This window comes from Seriola dumerili, unplaced genomic scaffold (assembly GCF_002260705.1).
Source record: "Seriola dumerili isolate Sdu_G_001 unplaced genomic scaffold, Sdu_1.0 BDQW01001195.1, whole genome shotgun sequence".
Lineage (NCBI taxonomy): Eukaryota > Metazoa > Chordata > Actinopteri > Carangiformes > Carangidae > Seriola > Seriola dumerili.
This window is the reverse complement of record NW_019175450.1, coordinates 251934-273211: the sequence shown is the minus strand read 5'-3', so window position 1 is coordinate 273211 and position 21278 is coordinate 251934. Positions and strand designations below refer to the sequence as shown.

Sequence of the window (21278 nt, the reverse complement as noted above, 5' to 3'; positions counted from 1 at the left end):
TTTGAAACTATTTTTAAGTGTCTTTTCTCACCAGGATGTTGTCTCAGTCAGTGTGGGTCGTTCCTCTGAGGACCACAGTCAGCGCTGAGTTATTAATTTTTAATTTGAGTGTTTGGATTAGGGACCCTCACTCCTTGTTTACATCCTTGGGATGTTACTGGCTTTGTCTAGAAACATGGTAATGTAATTCCAGTATATGTGTGTGTGTGTGTGTGTGTATGCAGATATATTTTAGTTGGTGTCAGTCATCCAGCAGGTTGTGGGATGGGTGCAGTGAGCTGTGATGGGACACAGATGACAAGGATTTCTCAGGATACAAAATTGATGGGGGGGCAGCAGTTTGGTTATTGTTTGTGGGCATGTTAGGAGGCAGAGTAAGGTGGGTGGGGAGTGTCAAGGGGTTGGGATAATTGCTGACTCCATTTTAAGGGCATAAAAACCTCAGCACCAGCATCTCTGGCCTTAACCCCCACCCCCCCCACCCCACCCCACCCCCTAATGAAGATGAAGTTCTATGATCCCTCTAGCTCATTAACAGCAGGTCTTTTAATGAGCTTTCAACAGGGTGGGGGCTGGGTAGATGAAGAGGAGGAGTGGGGTTGGATGGTGGAGGCTTGGTTTATTGCACCAGATGCACACACGCCCACTCCTACCAATTACCATTGTGTTATAGAGAAAAAGGAGGAAGTGAAGACAGAAGCCCCTTGCACCCAGATGAGTCAATTTGTCCGTTTCTCTCCACAGAGACAGAAAAAAACAAGGTGGGAGGACAGTACAGGTGACAGGTAACATCCTCCGTCTCTCCCTCTGGTAAACCCTGCCCTGCTTGTCTGTTGGGCGCCACAGCCAGCGCCATTTGGTGCTCGTATGGACCCAATTATGTAAGGTAAGGTGATACACAGCAGAACACTGCACAGTAGCCCCTGCAGCAAGTGGATATCTTTTCCTTGTCCCCGAGTGCCCTTTGTCTTCCTGCAGTCCACACCTCTCTGAGCTGGTCACAAACCCTTCACAGGCCGGTGTCAGCACCCAAATCAGCCAATCACAACATGAAGGGTTCATGGTGTCTGTTAGTAGGAGGGTGAGGCCAACGTTGTGTGTGTTTGAGCGTGTGTGTTTTTCTGACCAGTGGTGTGCCCCTTTGCGGTAGTGATGTGGACTTTGAGATCTAATAGTTGTGTCTCAGCTCCACAGAGAAAGCTTTTGTTGGTGGGAGAGTTGGGAGAAGTCGCCGAGCAAAAACACACACACACACACACACACACACACACAACCAACACTGTCACAGGAGATTTAATATACTACAAACACTTGGACAACTTTTGCTAAACACTCTTTACCTTTTATAACAAAAAGGTATATTGATGTAAGGAGAAAGCATCTGGGATTTTGGTTATTGTAACACTGTGACACAGTTTATTTGTTGAGCTTTTGGCTTTATTACTGTTAAGTGATACTGTTCATGTTTCTTACTGGACTGTTTGTGAGTTAAATGAGAGAACACTGAATGCACTTGTCTGCTTGTCCACATCCCCAGGGCTGTAGCCAGGATGTTAGAAATACTGATGTTAGATTTTTGGCATTTATGTTTATTTTCAGTTAACTTATTAAATATACTGTCCATAATTTTTGTTTCCCCAAATGATGACAAATCTCCTCACTTTTAGTGGCTAAATACTGAATCTGAAAAGAAATATCCACAGAGTATGCAAAGAAAGACAAAAATGTAAACTCCCGAAAGGTTACGAAAACCCCCAAATTCACATTGAGGTAATGACCTCATTGTCCTCAATGGTAGCTACAGCCAGCAACAATATCAGACCACAAACATATAATCCTTACAAAATTAATACTCTGTTTCTGAGACAGAAATATTTTCTTCATCCAATATACTGTGTGTTCATAAAATGTGCCCCAACCAGTCACAATTAATTCCTTCAACTTTTATTTATATAAAGAGAGAAGTTTGTTGTCTTTCATAATGGAAAAAACAAAACAAAAAACAAACATTTCAACAATCATTAAACTTAGAAAACTGCACATCAGAGATGATAAACTGTGAAAAGAAGGGTGTTTAACAACCAATGAAATTGTAACATGAAGATGAGTAAGTGATCACCTGCATAAGAGGGTACCTTTAAAATAAATAACTATCTGCCACAGGGAAAACATATGCAAGGCAAACAGAGAGGGACCCAGGACAGAACCTTGGGGAACACCACAAACTGTAGTTTACACTGAGGATGTGCAGTTATCAACAACAATTGAGAATCTCCAATTAGAGAGGTAAAAGGAGAGGCACTCCAGCAACAATCATAATAGAGTGTTAAAAGCTATCAAAAGATCCAGCAGTACCATTCACCTGCATCCGTTTCAAACCTAAAACTGAAGTGCAGACAGAGCCATCTGACAGCTCGGCCTCGTGGACTTTATAGACATGAAGTGCAGCTTTCTGGCAGTAGCAGCACAATCACAAATTCAGATTAAACTTAAGATGATTAGCTCTGAAAATGCTCACAACAAAGGGAATTTATCAGCTGTGTGTTTGCTTTCCTACAGGGCAGGCCTGTGGCCATGAGAGGCTCTCACTTATGTATGAGAAGATTGTGCTTTATCATGTAGAAAGCCAATTAACTGGGAGTATTTAATTACATTTCTCATGTTATACTGTGTGAAGCCTCCAATCATCTCTGCAGTCCCTGTCCTGTTGTCCTCGTCCTCCTCTGAATAGTTGAGGTGGTGGATTAAATCATCAGCAGGGCCGACTGAGACAGAGATAACAAGAAAAAGAAAGATGCATTCGGGAGCGATCAGACAAACCGCAGGATTCCCTCTCTGCTCTTTATCCTCGCACAGTTCCCACAATCCCCACCTTCTCTCACCCATCCCTCCTCCCGCAACGACCGCACAGTGAAACTTGAACCCTGGAATTACACCCGCTGCACCTCTCCCCCCCTCCCCTCACCCTCCTAACCTCTAACAGTGAGAGTGTGGGAGGAAGGGGTGAGAGGCTACACGGTCCCGGGCAACCATCCGTCAATCGAGTGCCTCTCTTTTTGCCATTCAACACCTTCAGATAATGAGAGGAGGGAAAGGCAAGGAGGGTTCATTCTTATAGGGGGTTATATAATGTCACTGATCACTGAGGACGAGCTCTGAGGGAGGAGTGTCAGTTCAATTTGGTCTGAGTACCAGGTAACACTGGTGAAAATGGAGGCAGGTTGATTTAAAAACAAAAGAGGAGGAAGTTCACTGATTTCTCTTTTTTCACAGCAGGACAGTGTTACATCAAACAGGCAGAAATTGTTGCCAGATAATGATGGTGAAAATAAATTTCAAAACTAACCTAAAAAAGATCTTCCCTGAGTGAAAGTCAACTGGCTCACTTTCATCCCAGAGATCTGCTAAGGTTGTTTTTTCAAAGATTGCAGAAGCAGGGTGTGGCTGACACAGAAAAACGTGCACAAATACCCAATGACAACACGTACAGATGTAGACTGCTTCTACAATTAATTTTTACAGTATGATGTCATATTACTGTCTGAAATCTGCAAATACTGCAAGATTTTGACCAAATAAATAACTTTGTTGTGAATTATAACCACTATGATAGGAAAACACACAGACAGTGTCAAAATATGTATGTGAACAAAACAATTGTCAGGTGAAAATGGTAAGAGATGCATCTAATTGGTGTTTTCAACTTTGATTATGCCAAATAGAATCAGGAAATGTGTCAATATGATATTAACTGCTCTGATTTTTTTTTAATGGTAATAACATGACATACGTACATTATACAGCTGCACTGCTGTTATCAGTTGAGTGAAACCAACCACACAAAAATCAATGCCTCTACCTGCTTGTCTACAATATCCACAATACTTTTTTCCAAATCAGAGACTAGTTCAACCTTTTAGTTTAGATAAAATATTATATGCAAGCACCAGTAGTGGAATATATACAGTACACATTGTCAACACTCATGTACTTGTACATGTAAAATGTCAATATATACAATATGGGTAGCTGTAATTCTGCAAGTGAACATAAAAATCCACAAAACTGCAGTTCAATTTTTCACCTGGAAGTGGATATCATATGACACGATGTGAAGCGGAACAATACATTAGATACAACACATTAGGATACAATATGATATATGATGCAATATGATACAATGTAATATGATTTTTTACATTACAATACAATATGATACAATATGTTGCGATAGGATACAATACTATATGGTACACAATGTAATACAATACAATATTTTACAACACAACATGATACAATACAATACAATGTATAACAATACCATATGATACAGTGTGATACAGTAGCCTAGGTAAAAATATGTAACAGTATGATATGGTAATATAGCATTCATTAGATATGATATGATACGTGATTTAATACAACACAAGATGATATGATATGATATATGATTGATATGATTGATATGATGATATGATACAGTGTAATAAAATACGATATGATGTAATATAACAAGCCTGTGATGATTCAGACTTAGTCATGACTCCATTCTCAGCTCTTGCTCTTTCATGATGAAACATTTTTTCTTGCTCTTTTCTTGCACATTTTGACATTTAAGCTGGAGCTGTTTGACGCCACATCAACACATACTGGAACATTGAGATCAGGTGTTTAGTGAACTGAGATGCTTGTGCATTCATTCATTCATTCATTCATTCATTGCATAAGGCTTCTGAAAAAAATCTTGAGCTTATTATTGGCAAAATGTTTCTCTTTGTTGTTACTAGAAAATATCTTTAGACTTACAGTGTACTATTCATGTGGAGAGCTTTAAGGGTGAACTGAAATGCAAACAAATCACTATGTGAAGAAGGTGGAAGAGATGAGGCAATCAAACACCTGCCCACTCAAACACTCTGACAAACTGTTCCTCAAACGTCTGTTACTCTTTGTCTTTCATAAACACACACACACACACACACACACACACACACACACACTTCTCTGTTCTTGCTGCACCTGGTGACCCTCCTTGTGAACCTGATACAAACACACTCACAGTTATTCAGTTGCTCAGGTAATTATACACATGCACACGCACACACACACATACACACACACACACACAAACTCATATTTAGGTCAGTCAGTTTTGTTTCTTTTCCAGCCCAGAAACATCCATCCAAAAATGCCAGAAAAACTGGATTTGACCATACACCCCTCACTGTCCACTCCCTTCCCTCCACACACACACGCACGCACGCACGCACGCACGCACACACGCAAACACACACAAACACATACACGCACGCGCACGCACACACACACACACACACACACACACACACACACACACACACACACACACAAACAATGCTCACTTAGAGGTCAGAGGTGCTGTCTGGATAGCATGCATAGTAAGGTTAGAAGGTGGAGTTCAGTCCTGTGACAGGTGAAATAGCTTTCATGTTTGTTTCCTGCAGGCCTGAGGGAAGGTGAATTGCAGCTTCTAACCGCCTCAACCAGAGCCTCTGCATGGAACAAATATCCACTGACACCTGGGTTATATAACTCTTTAACAGTCTAGTTTACTTGTCTTTTAATTTACTTGCACGCAGCATCACATTAGTATGATTGGTCCTAGAATTGTTACATAGATTAGGCTTGGACATATGGTGTCTCAGTGGACTTTTACAGAGAATGCACATACATAAACTTGGCTTCAGACACCAAGGCAGCTGAGAGCTTTGCGCATAGTCAGTACCATCTAAAGACACACAAATTAAATATACTGTATATGCAACTGCAGATCAATTTTTACAAGGATAATTTCCAAATATCACATCCAAACTATTAAGTGTTTTCATAATAGTTTTTAAATTTAAATAGCAGTAGGAATACTAATATAATGATAATAATGTAATAAATCTTACTGTTTGGTAGTTTCATCTGTAACAATTTATCATATTTTATAAACCGCTCTTAGGCTCTATGTGAGAAATCTTAACCCTTTCACTCCGGTGATGTGTGTGAGTGATGCAGCAGAAAACGGGCCGGGACAAAGCCGGTTAACCAGCGGGGAGAGTGAGGGGGGCCGGGGGTCTGCTGGTGCCGGGGTCGTGGGATCAGAGCAGGTCATGGAGGTGTGGGAGTGTCTGCTCGGCCCTCTGACCTTTGTCACTGAGGCTTCTTATAATCCCGTCCTCAAAGACCATACGGACATAATGGAGAGCCTATGAATGGAGTTAAATGGTGACCATTAGGCGGATCTGTGTCGCTATTCTTCTTGTTTGTTTAGTCCCGGTCAGTCTCACGTTTTCAGTGTAATCAGGCGTGTAATGGAGGGACGGCTGGAGACGCCTGGAGAGGTCTGGAGTGAGCACCGCAGGACAACAGTTTATTGGAGATGGATATCCACCTAAACTTAATGAATGACACGACACAAGAGGGCGGGGGTGGGGAGGTGGGGGTATAATTGGATGTCCCGAGTTCCGACCAGGGTTCACAAGTGGTTTGCCAAAGCACATCTTCAGAGAACTGTTAAGATTGGTCAGTGTGGGTGAAACTACACCGTCCAGTATACTTATTAATGGAAGCTATTAAAAACTGAGGGTGTCACTTTCTGATGAGGAAGCCTTTCTAATGCCTGTATAATAACTGATGACTTTAATAAGTATTAATAAATTGTTTACTCATGCTTTATTGCAAAATTATAAGCCTTTCATTAGAACAATGTTCGGGTTTCCAGGTTGTCAAATTTCTATGACTGGTTAGTAATTAACAGACAATATAAGCCTTCAACACAGCGGTTATAAATATTAATGAGTTATTAATAAATGTGCTTTTAGAGCAATCAATCAATTCCTTAATTGTTAATAAATTGTTAATAAATTCATTTCAGTCCAGTCTACAAAACACACCTTCCAAGAACTGTTTATAAGGGTTAATGTCGGTAACCATACATCCTTATCTATTACAACAGAATTCTGCAAATAAAAAACAACGTTTGAGTTGGCAGGTTGTAAAATTTCTCTGACAGCGTCTAACAACTCTTACTATCCAACAAGCTATCAGTTCTCCAGTTGTAAATGTTATTAATAAATGGGGTTTTCCCACAATAAGCCGTCATGTCTGTTTTTAATGTTGTTCAGACATTTTGGTCCTTTTCCACTGGAGCAGTATAATGACGAAATAAAGGGCTAAAAAAGACAGACAAAGCAAGTGTCCTGCTGGAGGAGGAAAAACATTTCCGTAACCTGGCAACCAAAATATGTAAAGCCTCTTCTATAGCTGACAAATTATACTGAGAACTGCAGTGAACTTCCTATAGCCTAATGGTAATTGTAACTTGGTTACCTCAGAATTAAAGTGATTTGCTGTGATGTGCTTGTTGTCTACATCTTGTATAAAGCAGGGACATTTTACAGTGTGAGTCACTCTACTCTGTGTTGAACAGAACTGGAATTGACTCAAGATGCTTTTAAGATGGCTTTCTCTCTTCACAGACTTATTTATCATAATAATGCACCATAATTTACGATAAACCCGCCTGCGTACAGTAGATTTGGTGATTTCTGGTGAGGTGCCTTTAGGTGGAGTAGACTGCCACCTAGTGGCGTTTTGACAGAACTGACAGAGAACTCGTCTGATCGAGTGTTGTATTAGACTGTATTAGATAAATATCTCTGTAAATATGCTCGATAAATTAATGTATAAATTGAAGTGTTGGTTGCTTGCGATTTTCCTCGTCTCTTCCCAAACACAGACGCAGTGACCACCTGCTGTAGCTCTACGCACACATAAACTTAAACACATTTCATACTTGTAAAATCAGGGGGGGGTTTCCTGGGACTTAGATTGAACGGTAATATTGGGTGACGCCATTTGAAGCGTCTAGAAGTTTCTGGTAGATTTCTGGGGAATTTCCTGAAGAAAACCAAAGAAAGCACAAAATCAGAAATATATAAAAAAAAATAAAAAAAATTGCAGTGGTGGCGGCGGGCAGACTACTTTGACTTCAGTCCCTGCACAGTTGTCCAGATATATGGCCATTATTATATGTTTCTTGTGGCTCTAATAGAAGCTTGTTGCTTCTCTCTGGTCCGTCAGGAAGACTGATGATGGACGATAATTTAGAGGGATCAAAGAGGCCGTTGGCACCTTGTCATTACTCCGACTCCAGCTCTCCGTGGCCCCCGGCGCTCTGCATATCTTTCCGGGCAGGGCAGAGCTGGGGAGGCGCTGCAAGAGGGCCTCACTGGAGGTGGTGGGTGTGCACTTTTAACTGTATTTAAACCAGGGCTGCTCACACATTTGATGAGGAGTTTTTCCTTACTTTCACTGGCAGCATGGCGACTGACAAAGTGGCACCTTTGGGCTCCATCGAGAACCCGATCAAGTGCAGAGGGCAGGATTTCAAGACTCTCCTGGAGGAGTGTCTGAAGTCCGGTGTGCTGTTTTCTGATCCAACCTTTCCGGCTGAGCAGAAGTCCATCGGGATGCCCCAACATGACCCGGATCCCAAAAAGGAGATTAAGTGGCAGCGACCCAAGGTGCGTGCTTTTAACCACTGTCTGTTGTACATGTGTGTAAGGTTAAACAGATGTTGGGTGTTGGTATGGGTCTTCTCTCATTCACATAATAATTCAGTTGTATAATAATTCGAAATCTGGTTATGGTAGGCTATAGCTTCCAATGCAACCAAAAAGAAAAAAAATGCATATTTGAGAAATACTGCCCACATTTGAAACACAGATTTTTTAGCTGACAGTGTTTCAACCAGGTGTGGCTCAGTTCTGAGGAACTTAATACCTGGAGCAGTTTACTCAAGAGAGGAACAAAATAACTAAAGAAATACCACAAACAACACTGAAAATATGAAAAAATAACAGCCCTAAAAGTCACATTATCACACATCATATCCTAAATGTACTAATTCTAGTATTATAACTAATTAATTTTATTATAAATTCATGTGCCAATTATTTTCTTGATCATTTGGTCTGTAGAACAGACACAAATGCCCATCGCATTTTCCAGAGCCCACGGTAACATAGTCAAATTGTTGTCCGACCAGCAGTCCAAAACCAAAAAACATTATAACAGAGACAGTAAACTAAAAACAAAGAAAAACCATAAATCCAGAGAATTTGTGGTATTTTTGCTCATGACAAAACCAGTTTGTGGTGTTTCAGCATCCTGTGCTCACATTGTCATCCTCTTGCTCCATTTCTGAAGGAAATCTGTGAGAACGCTGTGTTTGTGGAGGGCACGACTGGGACTACGGATATATGTCAGGGCCAGCTGGGTGAGTACATCAGAAAAACTTCCATCAACAGTAAAATCTCCCAGGGCTCATCCCCCCTCCAAAGAATGAGGGTTGAGACTAGGATATGTCATGCTGAATCGTCTTAAATTGGCATTGCACAACATCCTGGAAAAGTTCAATCCACAAAACCAAAAGCTGAAACACTCCACACGTACACAGTTCAGTGTGTTCTTTTTTTTTCTTTTTTTTTTCATTGCAATAAAATGTAGCGCTAGATGTCTGCACTACACAGCCCCAGGGACCCAACCTGAAATGCACAGTGAGGGGGGAAGAGAGACAATTGTTCCCAAACCCCAAATCTGCAGAGGGTCCGTACCCCATCCAACCCTGTCTGTAACTGCCTCCAGGCCCTGCTGAAATATGTGTTGTTCACTCTATTTCCTATTTGTGACTATTTTCTGCACAACAGCAACCTATTCGATTTCTGGATTAATGCGTTATGTCACCAGTTGTGTGTAAATATGTCAGCGGTACTGATCAATACCACCTCCTCCCCCTCCTCCTCCCTCTTCTTCTCCTTCTTCTTCCTCCATGTCTGGGTTTTATGTTTTTCTTTCAAACTGCATCCCAGAATGTGTTTTCCATGATTTACGCAGATACCAACAACAGTTACTGCAACATTTCCAGAGGGACAACATGAAACAGATGTTTTCTGTTGGAGAGGAATGTGACTTATTCTGTGTGTGTGTGTGTGTGTGTGTGTGTGTGTGTGTGTGTGTGTGTGTGTGTGTGTGTGTGTGTGTGTGTGTGCGTGTGCGTGACCTGTCTGTCGAAAACATGAATCACACCCCATGGGAGACTAATGCCTTGTGGCCCACTGAAATACATAACTGATCCTTGAGGAGTTTTTCCTCTCTCCCAGCTTCATGTGCTTCTTTTGTTTATTATTCATCAGGTAACTGTTGGCTGCTGGCGGCCCTGTCCTGTCTGACTATGCACCCCAAGCTCTTTGTGAAGGTGGTGCCACCCAACCAAAGCCTGTCCAAGTCTTATGCAGGGATCTTCCATTTTACAGTAAGTATAGATTAGATGTAGGCTAAGACAAAGAAACAGACTTCCTCATATTTAGGCTTCAGTGTACCACACATGCCCTCGTTCAGTCTCATCTTTGTCTGGACACGTTGCTTGATATTCTTTATGAAAGCAAATAAGCTGTAATTCTTGAGCAGTCGCTTTGAGGTTTTAACTATTTACTGCAACAACAATATCTATTGGTTGGTTGAGTTTTAATACGACAAGACCTTAAAACCACCAGAGCCTGCAATATACATTTAATAAACACATAGACATATTAAAAGAATGTTAAGATTTCACATTATTCTAAATGACCCGCTGAAGCCCAAGGTTCACAGTGTGGCAGTTGATTTGTGGTAATACATATCAGAAATATATATAAGTCTTAAAAAAGTACTACACCGGCATTAGACTTCAATAATATGAGCAAACTCATGATGGACAGTTACAATTAGCTGCAGCAGAACCAGAGATATCTTTTTATTCCGTGCCTACGTTACCCACAATGCAACTTGACAGTTGCATTGTGGGTAATGTGGGTAATCACTGGGAGGCTCAGGTGTGTTTTGCTATTAGCAGCTATTTTAGCAGAGATGAGGAGCAGGCTAAGCTCACTTCAAACTTATAATCTTCAGCTCCAACCAACGCTGACTCAAGTGATGGGGACATTTATCAGACTTAGTGCAGCTCCCTCCAGAGCCAAAAATACCCTAAAAGCATTTCCTGTTTTAAGGTGGGTCCTGTTTTATTTGTTACCTTACTTTAGGATCCTGTCTACAGATGGTCCCTGTGTCAGTATCTAGTTTACAGACAACTTGACAACTCTATTTCACAATAGACTCCCCATTCTACTGAGTCTGTAGTGCAGTCTGAGAGTTTTAACCCTCACAACTGTTCCCTGCAAAACAAAAGGCCGGTAGAAATTAAAATGGCTCCCTAGTAAGGATACACAAATAAGCAACTTAAATGTGACACATAACTACTTTATATAATAATAAACTTAATTCTGCTGAAGTTCCAAATGAATATTTCAGAATGAGTCCTATATATACTCACCACAGGATATTGTGCATCTTAATAATCCACATAAATTAGTATGGTAAATTTATGTAATTAAATAACCCCAAAATGTAATGTGTACAGTAGTTATGTTTACATTAGCATGAACCAATGCCACATACCAGAGCATTTATAGCCTGAGCTAGTGTGCAATGCACATCCTTAGATGGGGCTTTTAAATACAGAAACTTCAACAATTAAATACATGCAACAAAACAATATTACAAATAACAGGACAATAAACTTAGAATAAACTCAGTGACAAGCAGCACATCACATTGAGTTCTGTGGGTAAGAAGTGGTGCACACTGATCCCTTAATCAGAACAAACCATCACCTTCCAGCTCCCTGTGCACTCCCTGGGTTAATAATAATTCATGTTGTATCTGATTTATTCCTTTAGACATTTCAGCATGACATCTTATTTAGCTATCATTCCACAGCTCTATCATTTAATGAAGGCAGCTGGATCAAACAGGTATGAACTCATCTCGGTTTCATCACTGCCTGGTGGTCTCGCATGTAAGAAGAGGCATTCCTAATCTTTATCACCTCATTAGAGTTGGTGATTATAATCTCAAAGTTCATCGTTCACTGATCTGACGTGCTCAGATCAATAAAATATCACCTTATTAGACATATCAATCTTGGAAAAACAAAACCGATGTGTCAGGTGGTTTTTATAGTTTTTGCTTAGCGATTATTTAGCCTCAGAGCTGTGGACCTTTGGAGACTGTTAGGGAGAATGTGACATGACTTAACAAGCAGCATGGAAGGACTGGAAACTCATTTTACCCTTTCAGGAGAAGGGAGAGCAGTCCAGACATGCAGGTAGTGACTACCCCTGGGACACACACACACGCACGCACATGCACGCACACGCATGCACACACACACACACACACAGACACACACACAGCTATGAGAGGCCAGTGCAGGCCTGCTCTTGGCCCTTGTTTTGTACACACAGTTAGCAGTACAGTACACACCCCTTGTCATGACCAGTAACGGCCATGGGAGTGGTTTCATACATTTAGTCAGACAAGAGAACAGAGTGTTTATTTAAGTCATCCTGTTATAAACCACAAGGTTTCATTTTTCAGATCTGGATGACTGATATAGCCTCCATTCTCTGAATATGTTCATGTTCAAGTATAAGACAAGTACAGTACATTAGAACTGAAATGATTATCTGATGGACAACAAAATTATTATTATTATATTATTATTATTATTATCTGCAACTATTTTAATAATCAGTGAATTGTTTAGTCCTAGTCCCAGCTTCTCAAATGTGAGGATTTGATTCTTTTCTTTGTCATGTATAATAACAAACTCTATATCCTTGGATCTTTGAAATTGTAATGGGTATTTTTTTAATAGACAAAGGGATTAATCGAAAAAATGTGTTAATCACTAATGACTTAAAAACTTAAAAGGTGATGATATGACAGTGTAAAAGTGTTTACAGTTTGGTTCTGCTGCCCACAAGAGTCCAAAAAGTTAAAGGTTTAAGGGGAATTTTTGTGAAGTAATGTTCAGGTGGTTTGTGTATTTGCGCTCTGCCTCCCTCCTCGTTATCTTTCCTCCTCGTTCATTACATCCATCTCTCCTCTATTCTCACCATTCCTCTCTTCCTGTCTCTCTCTCCCTGTGTAGTTCTGGCAGTATGGTGAGTGGGTGGAGGTGGTTGTGGATGACAGGCTGCCAGTACGCGAAGGCCGTCTGCTCTTCAGCTACTCTCACACCCGCAATGAGTTTTGGAGCGCCCTGGTGGAGAAGGCCTATGCCAAGTCAGTTGCCACTACCAGCATATGTCTCTGGGTTGTAATGTCTGTGATCACCCACTCTTTATCTGTGTGTGTGTGTGTGTGTGTGTGTGTGTGTGTGTGTGTGTGTGTGTGTGTTTGTTGCTACAGTCATATGACAAAAACACGCCGCCACCTGAGCTAACTTTTTCACCTCTCACATGTAGGTTAATCGGATCCTATGGAAGCCTGAAGGGGGGCAACATTTCAGAGGGGATGGAGGATTTCACAGGAGGCATCGCATACTCGATGCAAGTCTCATCTCGTACCCCTCGAGTCCTCTGGAGGTCTCTGACAGCGGCCCTGTCCAGAGGCAGCCTGCTCAGCTGCTTCATCCAGGTACATACACGCCACACGGTGTTCACACTGGACAGGTGGATGGTGGTTTAGATTCACTAGAGTTTCTGTGTTTGTCGTCACAGGCCAGCAGCTACCGTGACATAGGTAAAGTGACAGGAGAGGGGCTGATAAAGGGCCACGCTTATGCCATCACTGACACTGACAAGGTCAGTATCACACTGAGACAACACTGCAGACTGTGTAGTGACCCACTGTCATGGTTTATTTATTGATCTGTCATCATCAGTGTGTTGCTCTGATGTGTTTGCTTTTTAACAATTCTTGATTTGTGACTAGTCATAAAACTAGTAATAAAATGACTCGTTTCTCATCTCATCCATGTCTAATACAACCTTATCATATTTCATCTCATTTCACCTCATTGCATTCTAATCTTCTCACCTCATTTCATCCAATATAATTTGACTGAAATGTCATCGAATCTCCTGTCATCTCCAGTCACAGCATTTCACCTCATCGCATCTAATCTCTGACATGTATAAGAATAAAAAACTCTGAATTGTATTAATTTAATCTAATCACATCTCATGTCATCACATTTTACCACATATTGTCTAACTTCATCTCAATCTCATCTCAGTATCATCTAATTTAATCCAGTATAATGTCATGGAAATGTAATCTAATTTTATGTAATTTCCCCTCATCCCATCTCATCTCATCTCACCATGAATATAATATTCAGATAATACCGAGAACCGGCAAAACCTCTCCTTTTGTAACTCACACATTACTTTAATGTCTCTTTACCTTTCAGGTGTCAAAAGCATCTGATGAGATTTTATTGCTGAGGCTGAGGAACCCGTGGGGCTTTGTGGAATATCGCGGACCGTGGAGTGACAAGTGAGGAAGCTTCCTGTTTGTGCATGTTGTAAAGGAGAGCACGCACGCTCACAGATTACGGGGCCTCTGCAGACGTTGAGTTTTCTCTTTGTGACTGCAGGGGTAAAGAGTGGGATGAAGTGGACAAAGCAGAGAAAGAGCGGATTAATCTGAAAAAAACAGAAGATGGAGAGTTCTGGTATGTGGCAGATACTGAAACACATTTATTTACACTAACATACAAGCTCTCACAAACAGAAACACTTATTATTAACACTTATTAGGATCAGTGCTGAGGACTTCAGCAGACTGTTTGACATCGTGGAGCTCTGCAGTGTGAGTCCTGACACCCTGGATGAGGGAAAAACACCCGCCTCTCCTTCTGATCCTGTGCCTTCATCTGCCTGGACCATCAGTGAACATGAAGGATTCTGGGTGCCGGGGAGCTCCGCCGGTGGCAGTCGCAGATACAAACGTATGTTAATGACTTTATATTTGGACAAATGTGCATTCAACCTCTACCTGGATCATTTACATGATCCTACTGGGTTTTTTTCCCCTCAGAAACATTTTGGAAGAATCCTCAGTTCCAGCTGATTCTCAGAGAGAAGGACCAGGCCGAGGAGGACGACGAGGACGAGAGTGAGGATGATGAAGATGATGAGGATGAAGTGGAGATGACCCCAGAGGAGAAGAAGAGAGAAGAGAAACAGAAGCAGAAAGCCAGACAGTGCACTGTGCTGGTGGAGCTGCTGCAGAAAAACCGCAGGCAGATGGATAAAGTCAACTTTCTCTACATAGCTTTCCACATCTACAGGGTGAGAAAGAGACTTCATTTATACAATGATTTGGTTCTCAGCACTTTTATTGTAGTTCTGGATACACTCTAATGTTTTTTTGTGTTTCTTCTCTTTTGCAGGTTCCTCCTGAGGTGAGCATCTATTGTAATATTTTTATTATCATCCTGAAAATGATATGCCTTTATGTTCTCAAAAACTGCTTCATAGAGAAGGAATGTTATGTAACACTTATAGCCCCCGCTTTACAGTGTGATTTTGTTGCATTAATATGGTAATAATAAAATACTGACTGGTTCCTACTGGTACTTAAATGTAGATACAGTGGAAGAAAACAAGGTAAAAGTAAATGGGTATACGGGATACAGTGAGAGACAAAACTAAACTAAGGTTTGGTGAAGATGGTGTTTTTCTTATACCTTATCATTACTCTGTAATGTAAAATGTATGTTGCAGTTTGCAGTTTTATTGAAATTAAAATATATAACAGACGGGTGCCTAGTTACAGCTGCGCTACAGGGATTTATTATCATGTGTTTGACTTCACTGTATGATTTGGAAAAAAGACAGGGCAAGAAATGCTGTACATTTGAATATTTGCTGCTAGCAGGCATGTTTGTCCAGCAGCAGGTACGCTGGAGTAGAAAACAAACGCACCTTTTTTCAAGGAAAGTTTTTATTGTACATACACCTATATATATATATATATATATATATATATACAAATATTCATCATTATACATATTAATAATGAAGGTGGTTTAAACATAGCTTATATTTAATGTTTAATAAGGAACCTAGTAGTAGAAGAATCAGCTACATGGGCTGTAATATGATGTGTGGCTCTTCTCCCTTTTTCCTTACACAATAAGAACAAGGAACACATTCTTTAAATAAACTTCTTCTTTAACTTAACTTAGTCTTATTTTCTTCCACTGTCCCTACATTTAAGTATCAGTTAAAAGTTACAGTTACAATGATATTACGCAATAACTGGCAAGCTGTTTTATAAAGTGTTTCCAAACTTTCCATCCATTAAAATATCTTTCTCCACACAGCTCCAGGGTATGTGTCTGGACCGCAACTTCTTCATGAAAAATCGCCCTGTGGGTCGTTCTGGGAAATATAAGGCTCAGAGGTAAAGACCGCCATCAAGTGACTGATAGATCAACTTTATTGTCATGTGTATTAAAAATACAATGAAATACCTGTGCTCTGACTCGCTCAGACTTAACGTAAATGTCACTCCGTCACAAAAACAACAAACAAGGATACTGCAGAACTACATAGAAAAAAAAAAGCAGCAAAAACAGGAAAATGTGTGCTTCCCCTTGGTTCCTTTAGGGACTGAAGAGCACTGTGCTAACTCTACACTGAATCATGTTTAATGGCGTTTTCTTCCTCAAAGTTTCAACCTCAAATGAACTAATTCATTTCCACACAAAAACCAAAAAGTAATAATTGTCCAACTAAATACAAAAGCTTGTTGCTGCTTACTGCTTCACAGACATAGACTCGTCCACGTCCTTTAGTAGGTGAACGTATAATTTATAATATGTTAAATCTGTTGTTGAGTTATTTTCTCTATCTGGTGAGAGAATGAAAATATAAAGAAATAAAATTTTAATTTATTATCCAAAAAAAAAGGAAAAGGAAAATTTAAACATACACACAAAAAGCACATTAGAAAAAACATACAGATAACACAATGGAGACAAAATATTGAGCATATTGAACATATTGTATTGGTTATATAGTATATATAAAACATGTATATAGAATATTGCATGAACCTAATATTTTTTAGTTGGTCATTGAAAGTAAATGAATATAACTTATTAACTTTGTCCCACAGGGGTGTGTGGAGGAAACTACATCTGGACCCGGGTAACTACATCATCATGGCGTCCACCTATCGACCCAACCAGCCTGGAGAGTTCTTTGTCCGCATTTTCTCCAAGATTAAAAACACTCTGGGGTGAGATGCTGGAAAGACGAAGAGAAGATCGTTAAACTGAATGTCATTTTTGTTGAAAAAAAAAAAAAAAAGACTTAGTAGCTGCGATTGCTGAGGGCCGAGCATCCCTGAATCACCTCCTGCCACACTCATGCTCATCAGCACAGTCATAGTCACCCACACCCACTTGTACACTCAGGCTGAGATCGTGTTCCCAACATTATACTGCTGTACAATTTAGAAAATTGCAATCGGTCTGAACAACAAGAAGCTAATAAAACTCTTACGGCTTCTATCAGCAATAACAGTCAATTATTCAGCTGAGACCAGTGTAGTATGAACTCTGACTCTGACCATAAGAACTATCTTTGTTTTTCCAGTGGCAGAAAGTAAAAAGTACATGTAGTATTTCCAGTTTACGGGACTTTATACTTGTACTCCTCCACATTTCAGAGGGAACTTTTGTACTTTTTACTACTTACTAGATGTATTTATTTAACAGCTACGAGTTACTTTGATTTTATATAAAGATGTAATTTGTCCTGCAACAGAATGACAGGAGAGACTCTGAAGTCCAAAAAAAGTTATTAACTTTTATCACGTTACACAAAATATGATCTGCACAGTAGATTTTAAAACAGTCATCTTTTAGGACCTTCTGGGCTCCATAATTTAACACTTAAACCAAGTAATTCTGCATAATGAGTACTTGTGCTGTGGATAGTATATTTTGCTTTTAGTATTGTTACTCAAGTAGAAAAATTAATTTTTACATTATTGTATTTCTACTTTTACTTTATAGCCTAAAGGATCTGAATCCTTCCTCCACCACAGCTATTTTCAATTGATCCACCTGTGTCAATATCAAACATTATGTTTGTATTATTTCTTTAATTTTACTCATTTATTTTTAGTGTGTAAGGTTCAAACTGTATGAAGGTTTAACTGAAGAGATCAACATTAACAATCTGATGTGATCTCTCTGCTGCAGGATTCAGGACTTCACCTGTTCCTCTGGCTTCCTCCCAGTGAGTTTAGTGGTCTGGCCTACATACATTAAAACACCTACCGATAATAGACAACCTGAAAATATATAGTATGTTTACGTTTGTTTGTCATGTTTGTGCCCAACAGGTTATGGCAAGTCCCGTCTCCCCAGAGGATCAACGGAGAGTTCAGAAGACTTTTGATGTGGAGGCTGGCCCTGTAAGAAATCCTCACTCACTGCACTACCTCATTTAATAAAAGTGTAAAGTTGTGGCCTTTGGTCAAACAATCCAAACTGATTTCTTCTGTCTCCTGGCAGGATGACAGGCTGAACGCCAAGGAGCTCATGACGCTGTTCAACTCGGGTTAGAATATCCACTATATCACATTTCCTGCTGCATGTTTTAGCTGCATCTGAGACCGTGACCAAGCTTTCAGGCATGGTGTGAAGGCAGCCAGATCACTGGCAGTGATCCTTGACTCTGTAGTACTTGTAATGGCCACTAGATGGGATCAAAGTAGTGTAATGTTTGCTTGAAAGTTAGAGGGAGCCGCAGAGGTCAGCAGTCTAGACAGAGGCTCACAGCTGCAGTCAGATAAACTAAATTGAGTTTGGTTAAGTAATAAAAGTGACTACACTTGTCCTCACCCTCACCTTTCCTCAGCTTAATGTAGTTTAACCCCTTACTCTCTTTCTATTCATCAATCTGTGTCTTTCCTCCCTTCACAGTTCTTGACAAAGATTACCATCTGCCCCTGGAGACGTGCAGACAGCTCATCTTTGGAGAGGATGTATCCTTTTGTCCTCAGCATATTCTTCAGTCTTCAGTACAGTACAGTCCTTGTTTGACACAGACTAATACTGGACAGCATATACGTCTGGTTTTCTCAACCTTAGATAAATGACGTGTTTTTCATGAGTTGACATTGCAACTGCTTCTGTTAAAAAAACGTGACTGAGCTCAGCCAGTCTCACACCTTTGCTAGTTTGAGCCCCGGTCCTCCGGTTGAGTCATCACGCTGCCCTGCTGTTCACTTTCACTCTTCTTCCTCACAACTTCATCTCTCTGTCCTCTGTCCTGTTGAGATGTCCTTAACTCTGCCGGCAGACCAAAGGGCACTCCCGTCTCAGCCATAAACAAACAGCAACCCTGCTGTCCAGTCTGCGCAATCTGCAGGTATACAGCTCAGTGTGTGTGTGTGTGTGTGTGTGTGTGTGTGTGTGTGTGTGTGTGTGTGTGTGTGTGTGTGTGTGTGTGTGTGTGTTAAAGACAGAAAAAGAAGGAGGGTTGTGTTGTTATTATTTATTCTAATGCTGCTTTCCCTGTCAGTCCATCTTCTTCCAGTTTGACAAGGACTCCTCTGGGACAATGAGCCCCTTTGAGCTCGGCACAGCACTGGAAGCTGTTGGTATGCGCACACACACACACACACACACACACACACACACACACACACCTATACACACGCAGATGGTTGCTGCTGTTTGGTTTCACACCTTCATTCACTCCTCTGTTTCCCAGGAATGCAGTGCGATGGAAAGGTAGTTCAGCTGCTGTCTGAGCGGTTTGCTTCTGGAGAGCTTCACATGCCCTTCCACGGCTTTGTGTCGTGTTTCACTAGGCTGCGCACGCTTTTTGGTAACACACAAACACACACAACAAACTGTATATTAAGTAGTTGAAATACACTCCACCTTGAGCAGCTGCAACAGTAAAATGCTGCTTATACACTGATGTATCAATATTAACGATCTGATAATGTCAGGTATAATAATATATCAGTCACAGGATTACAGTACTTTTACTTCTGATACATCTGTATATTTACTATTTCTGTACTTTTACTTAATTCGAATTTTAAATGCAGTCTGACTCTTGCTTGTAATGAAGTATTTTTACACTGTTGTATTGGTACTTTTACTTAAGTAAAGTATCTGAATATTTCTTTCAACACTGTATACAAACTCACACTTTCCTTCCCTCTTCTCCTTAGCTCTGTATGAATCAGAGACCAGTCAAGACGTAAAAGACAGAGGGATCAATGCTGTAAGTATCTGGCCAAAACATGCTCTGTTATGTTTTCATTATCACATGTACCTGAACAAGTTTTAGACTTTCCGTTTATTCTTTCTTTGCTCCCTGTCTACCTGCGGTCCCTCTGTAGTGGCTGCTTCAGTTTCTGATGGTGTGAAGACGCTTTGTGAAGACGATCTCCACACAGACCCAGCTGAGCCACCACCTGCTGTTGATTCCAACACGTAAATAAAATACAAGCTGTGCCATTGTTTTAATCTTGCTTCATCTCGCACCATTTTCATCCTTCTGGCTATGACCTCGATGTAGTATGCAGAGTCCTGGATGGATTACTGTACGGGCCACAAAGAAAGAAATGACTACCAAAGAAAAAACAAAATGACAACAACTGGCCAGAAAGAGACACAAAACAATCACAAAGGGATATAAAACGATCTGAAAGAGACACAAAATGACTACAGAGATACACAAGGCGATTAAACAGTCTCATTGTTTGGAGCTGTTTTGTCCCTTTCAATCTGTGGCACTTGCTCTTATTTAGAAAGGGTGAGAGGCCTTTTGCATGTCTCTGCCCAGGGACTCATTGTCTCATAATCCATCTACGTGCAAAGTATGCAGCACCATCATTTAACTGTAATAACAGATCTGAGTTTTTGTCTTTATTCCTTTTGTCTTTTCAAAGCATTTCTCTATTAAAAAGAAACCTGTTTTGAAAACCTAAGTATAATCCACATTATTACCCGTTTTCCCAAAGTAGTTATCATATTCTCAAGTTACTCTTTAGAACTGTTAAAATGATTTAAGAGTTAGTTTGGGTCGAGAAAATGTGTTTCTAAAAATTAAACTTGAATGAAATGGTACACATAACTGCAATTACACAACTGAATAAGAATCACTGCAGCCCCAACAGTTTACTCATCCATACACACATGAGCATACCCTGGGTAATATCTGTGCACTCACATGCACTCATTGACACACACACACACACACACACACACACACACACACACTCAGTTAGTACTGCCTGCCCCACTGAGGGTGTGAGGGTGATGTCTCAGCAGCGCTACACGCACCATCTCTATTCTTATCGCACTGACGCCACGTACA

At 40.5% G+C, this 21278-nt stretch overlaps 1 protein-coding gene across 1 annotated transcript; it reads left to right on the top strand.

The window, feature by feature from the left end:
- Positions 1 to 8294: 8294 nt before the first annotated feature.
- Positions 8295 to 20848, top strand: LOC111238141 (calpain-2 catalytic subunit-like). The gene is made up of 22 exons (XM_022767542.1): positions 8295 to 8552; positions 9238 to 9307; positions 10224 to 10342; positions 13061 to 13194; positions 13377 to 13548; positions 13632 to 13715; positions 14327 to 14412; positions 14513 to 14590; positions 14676 to 14866; positions 14956 to 15209; positions 15311 to 15322; positions 16247 to 16326; positions 17044 to 17166; positions 18137 to 18173; positions 18280 to 18351; positions 18452 to 18497; positions 18863 to 18924; positions 19242 to 19310; positions 19464 to 19542; positions 19656 to 19772; positions 20128 to 20180; positions 20299 to 20848. Exons 1-22 carry the CDS (start codon positions 8349 to 8351, stop codon positions 20323 to 20325), a joined length of 2169 nt encoding a protein of 722 aa, XP_022623263.1. The 5' UTR covers positions 8295 to 8348; the 3' UTR covers positions 20326 to 20848.
- Positions 20849 to 21278: the final 430 nt, after the last annotated feature.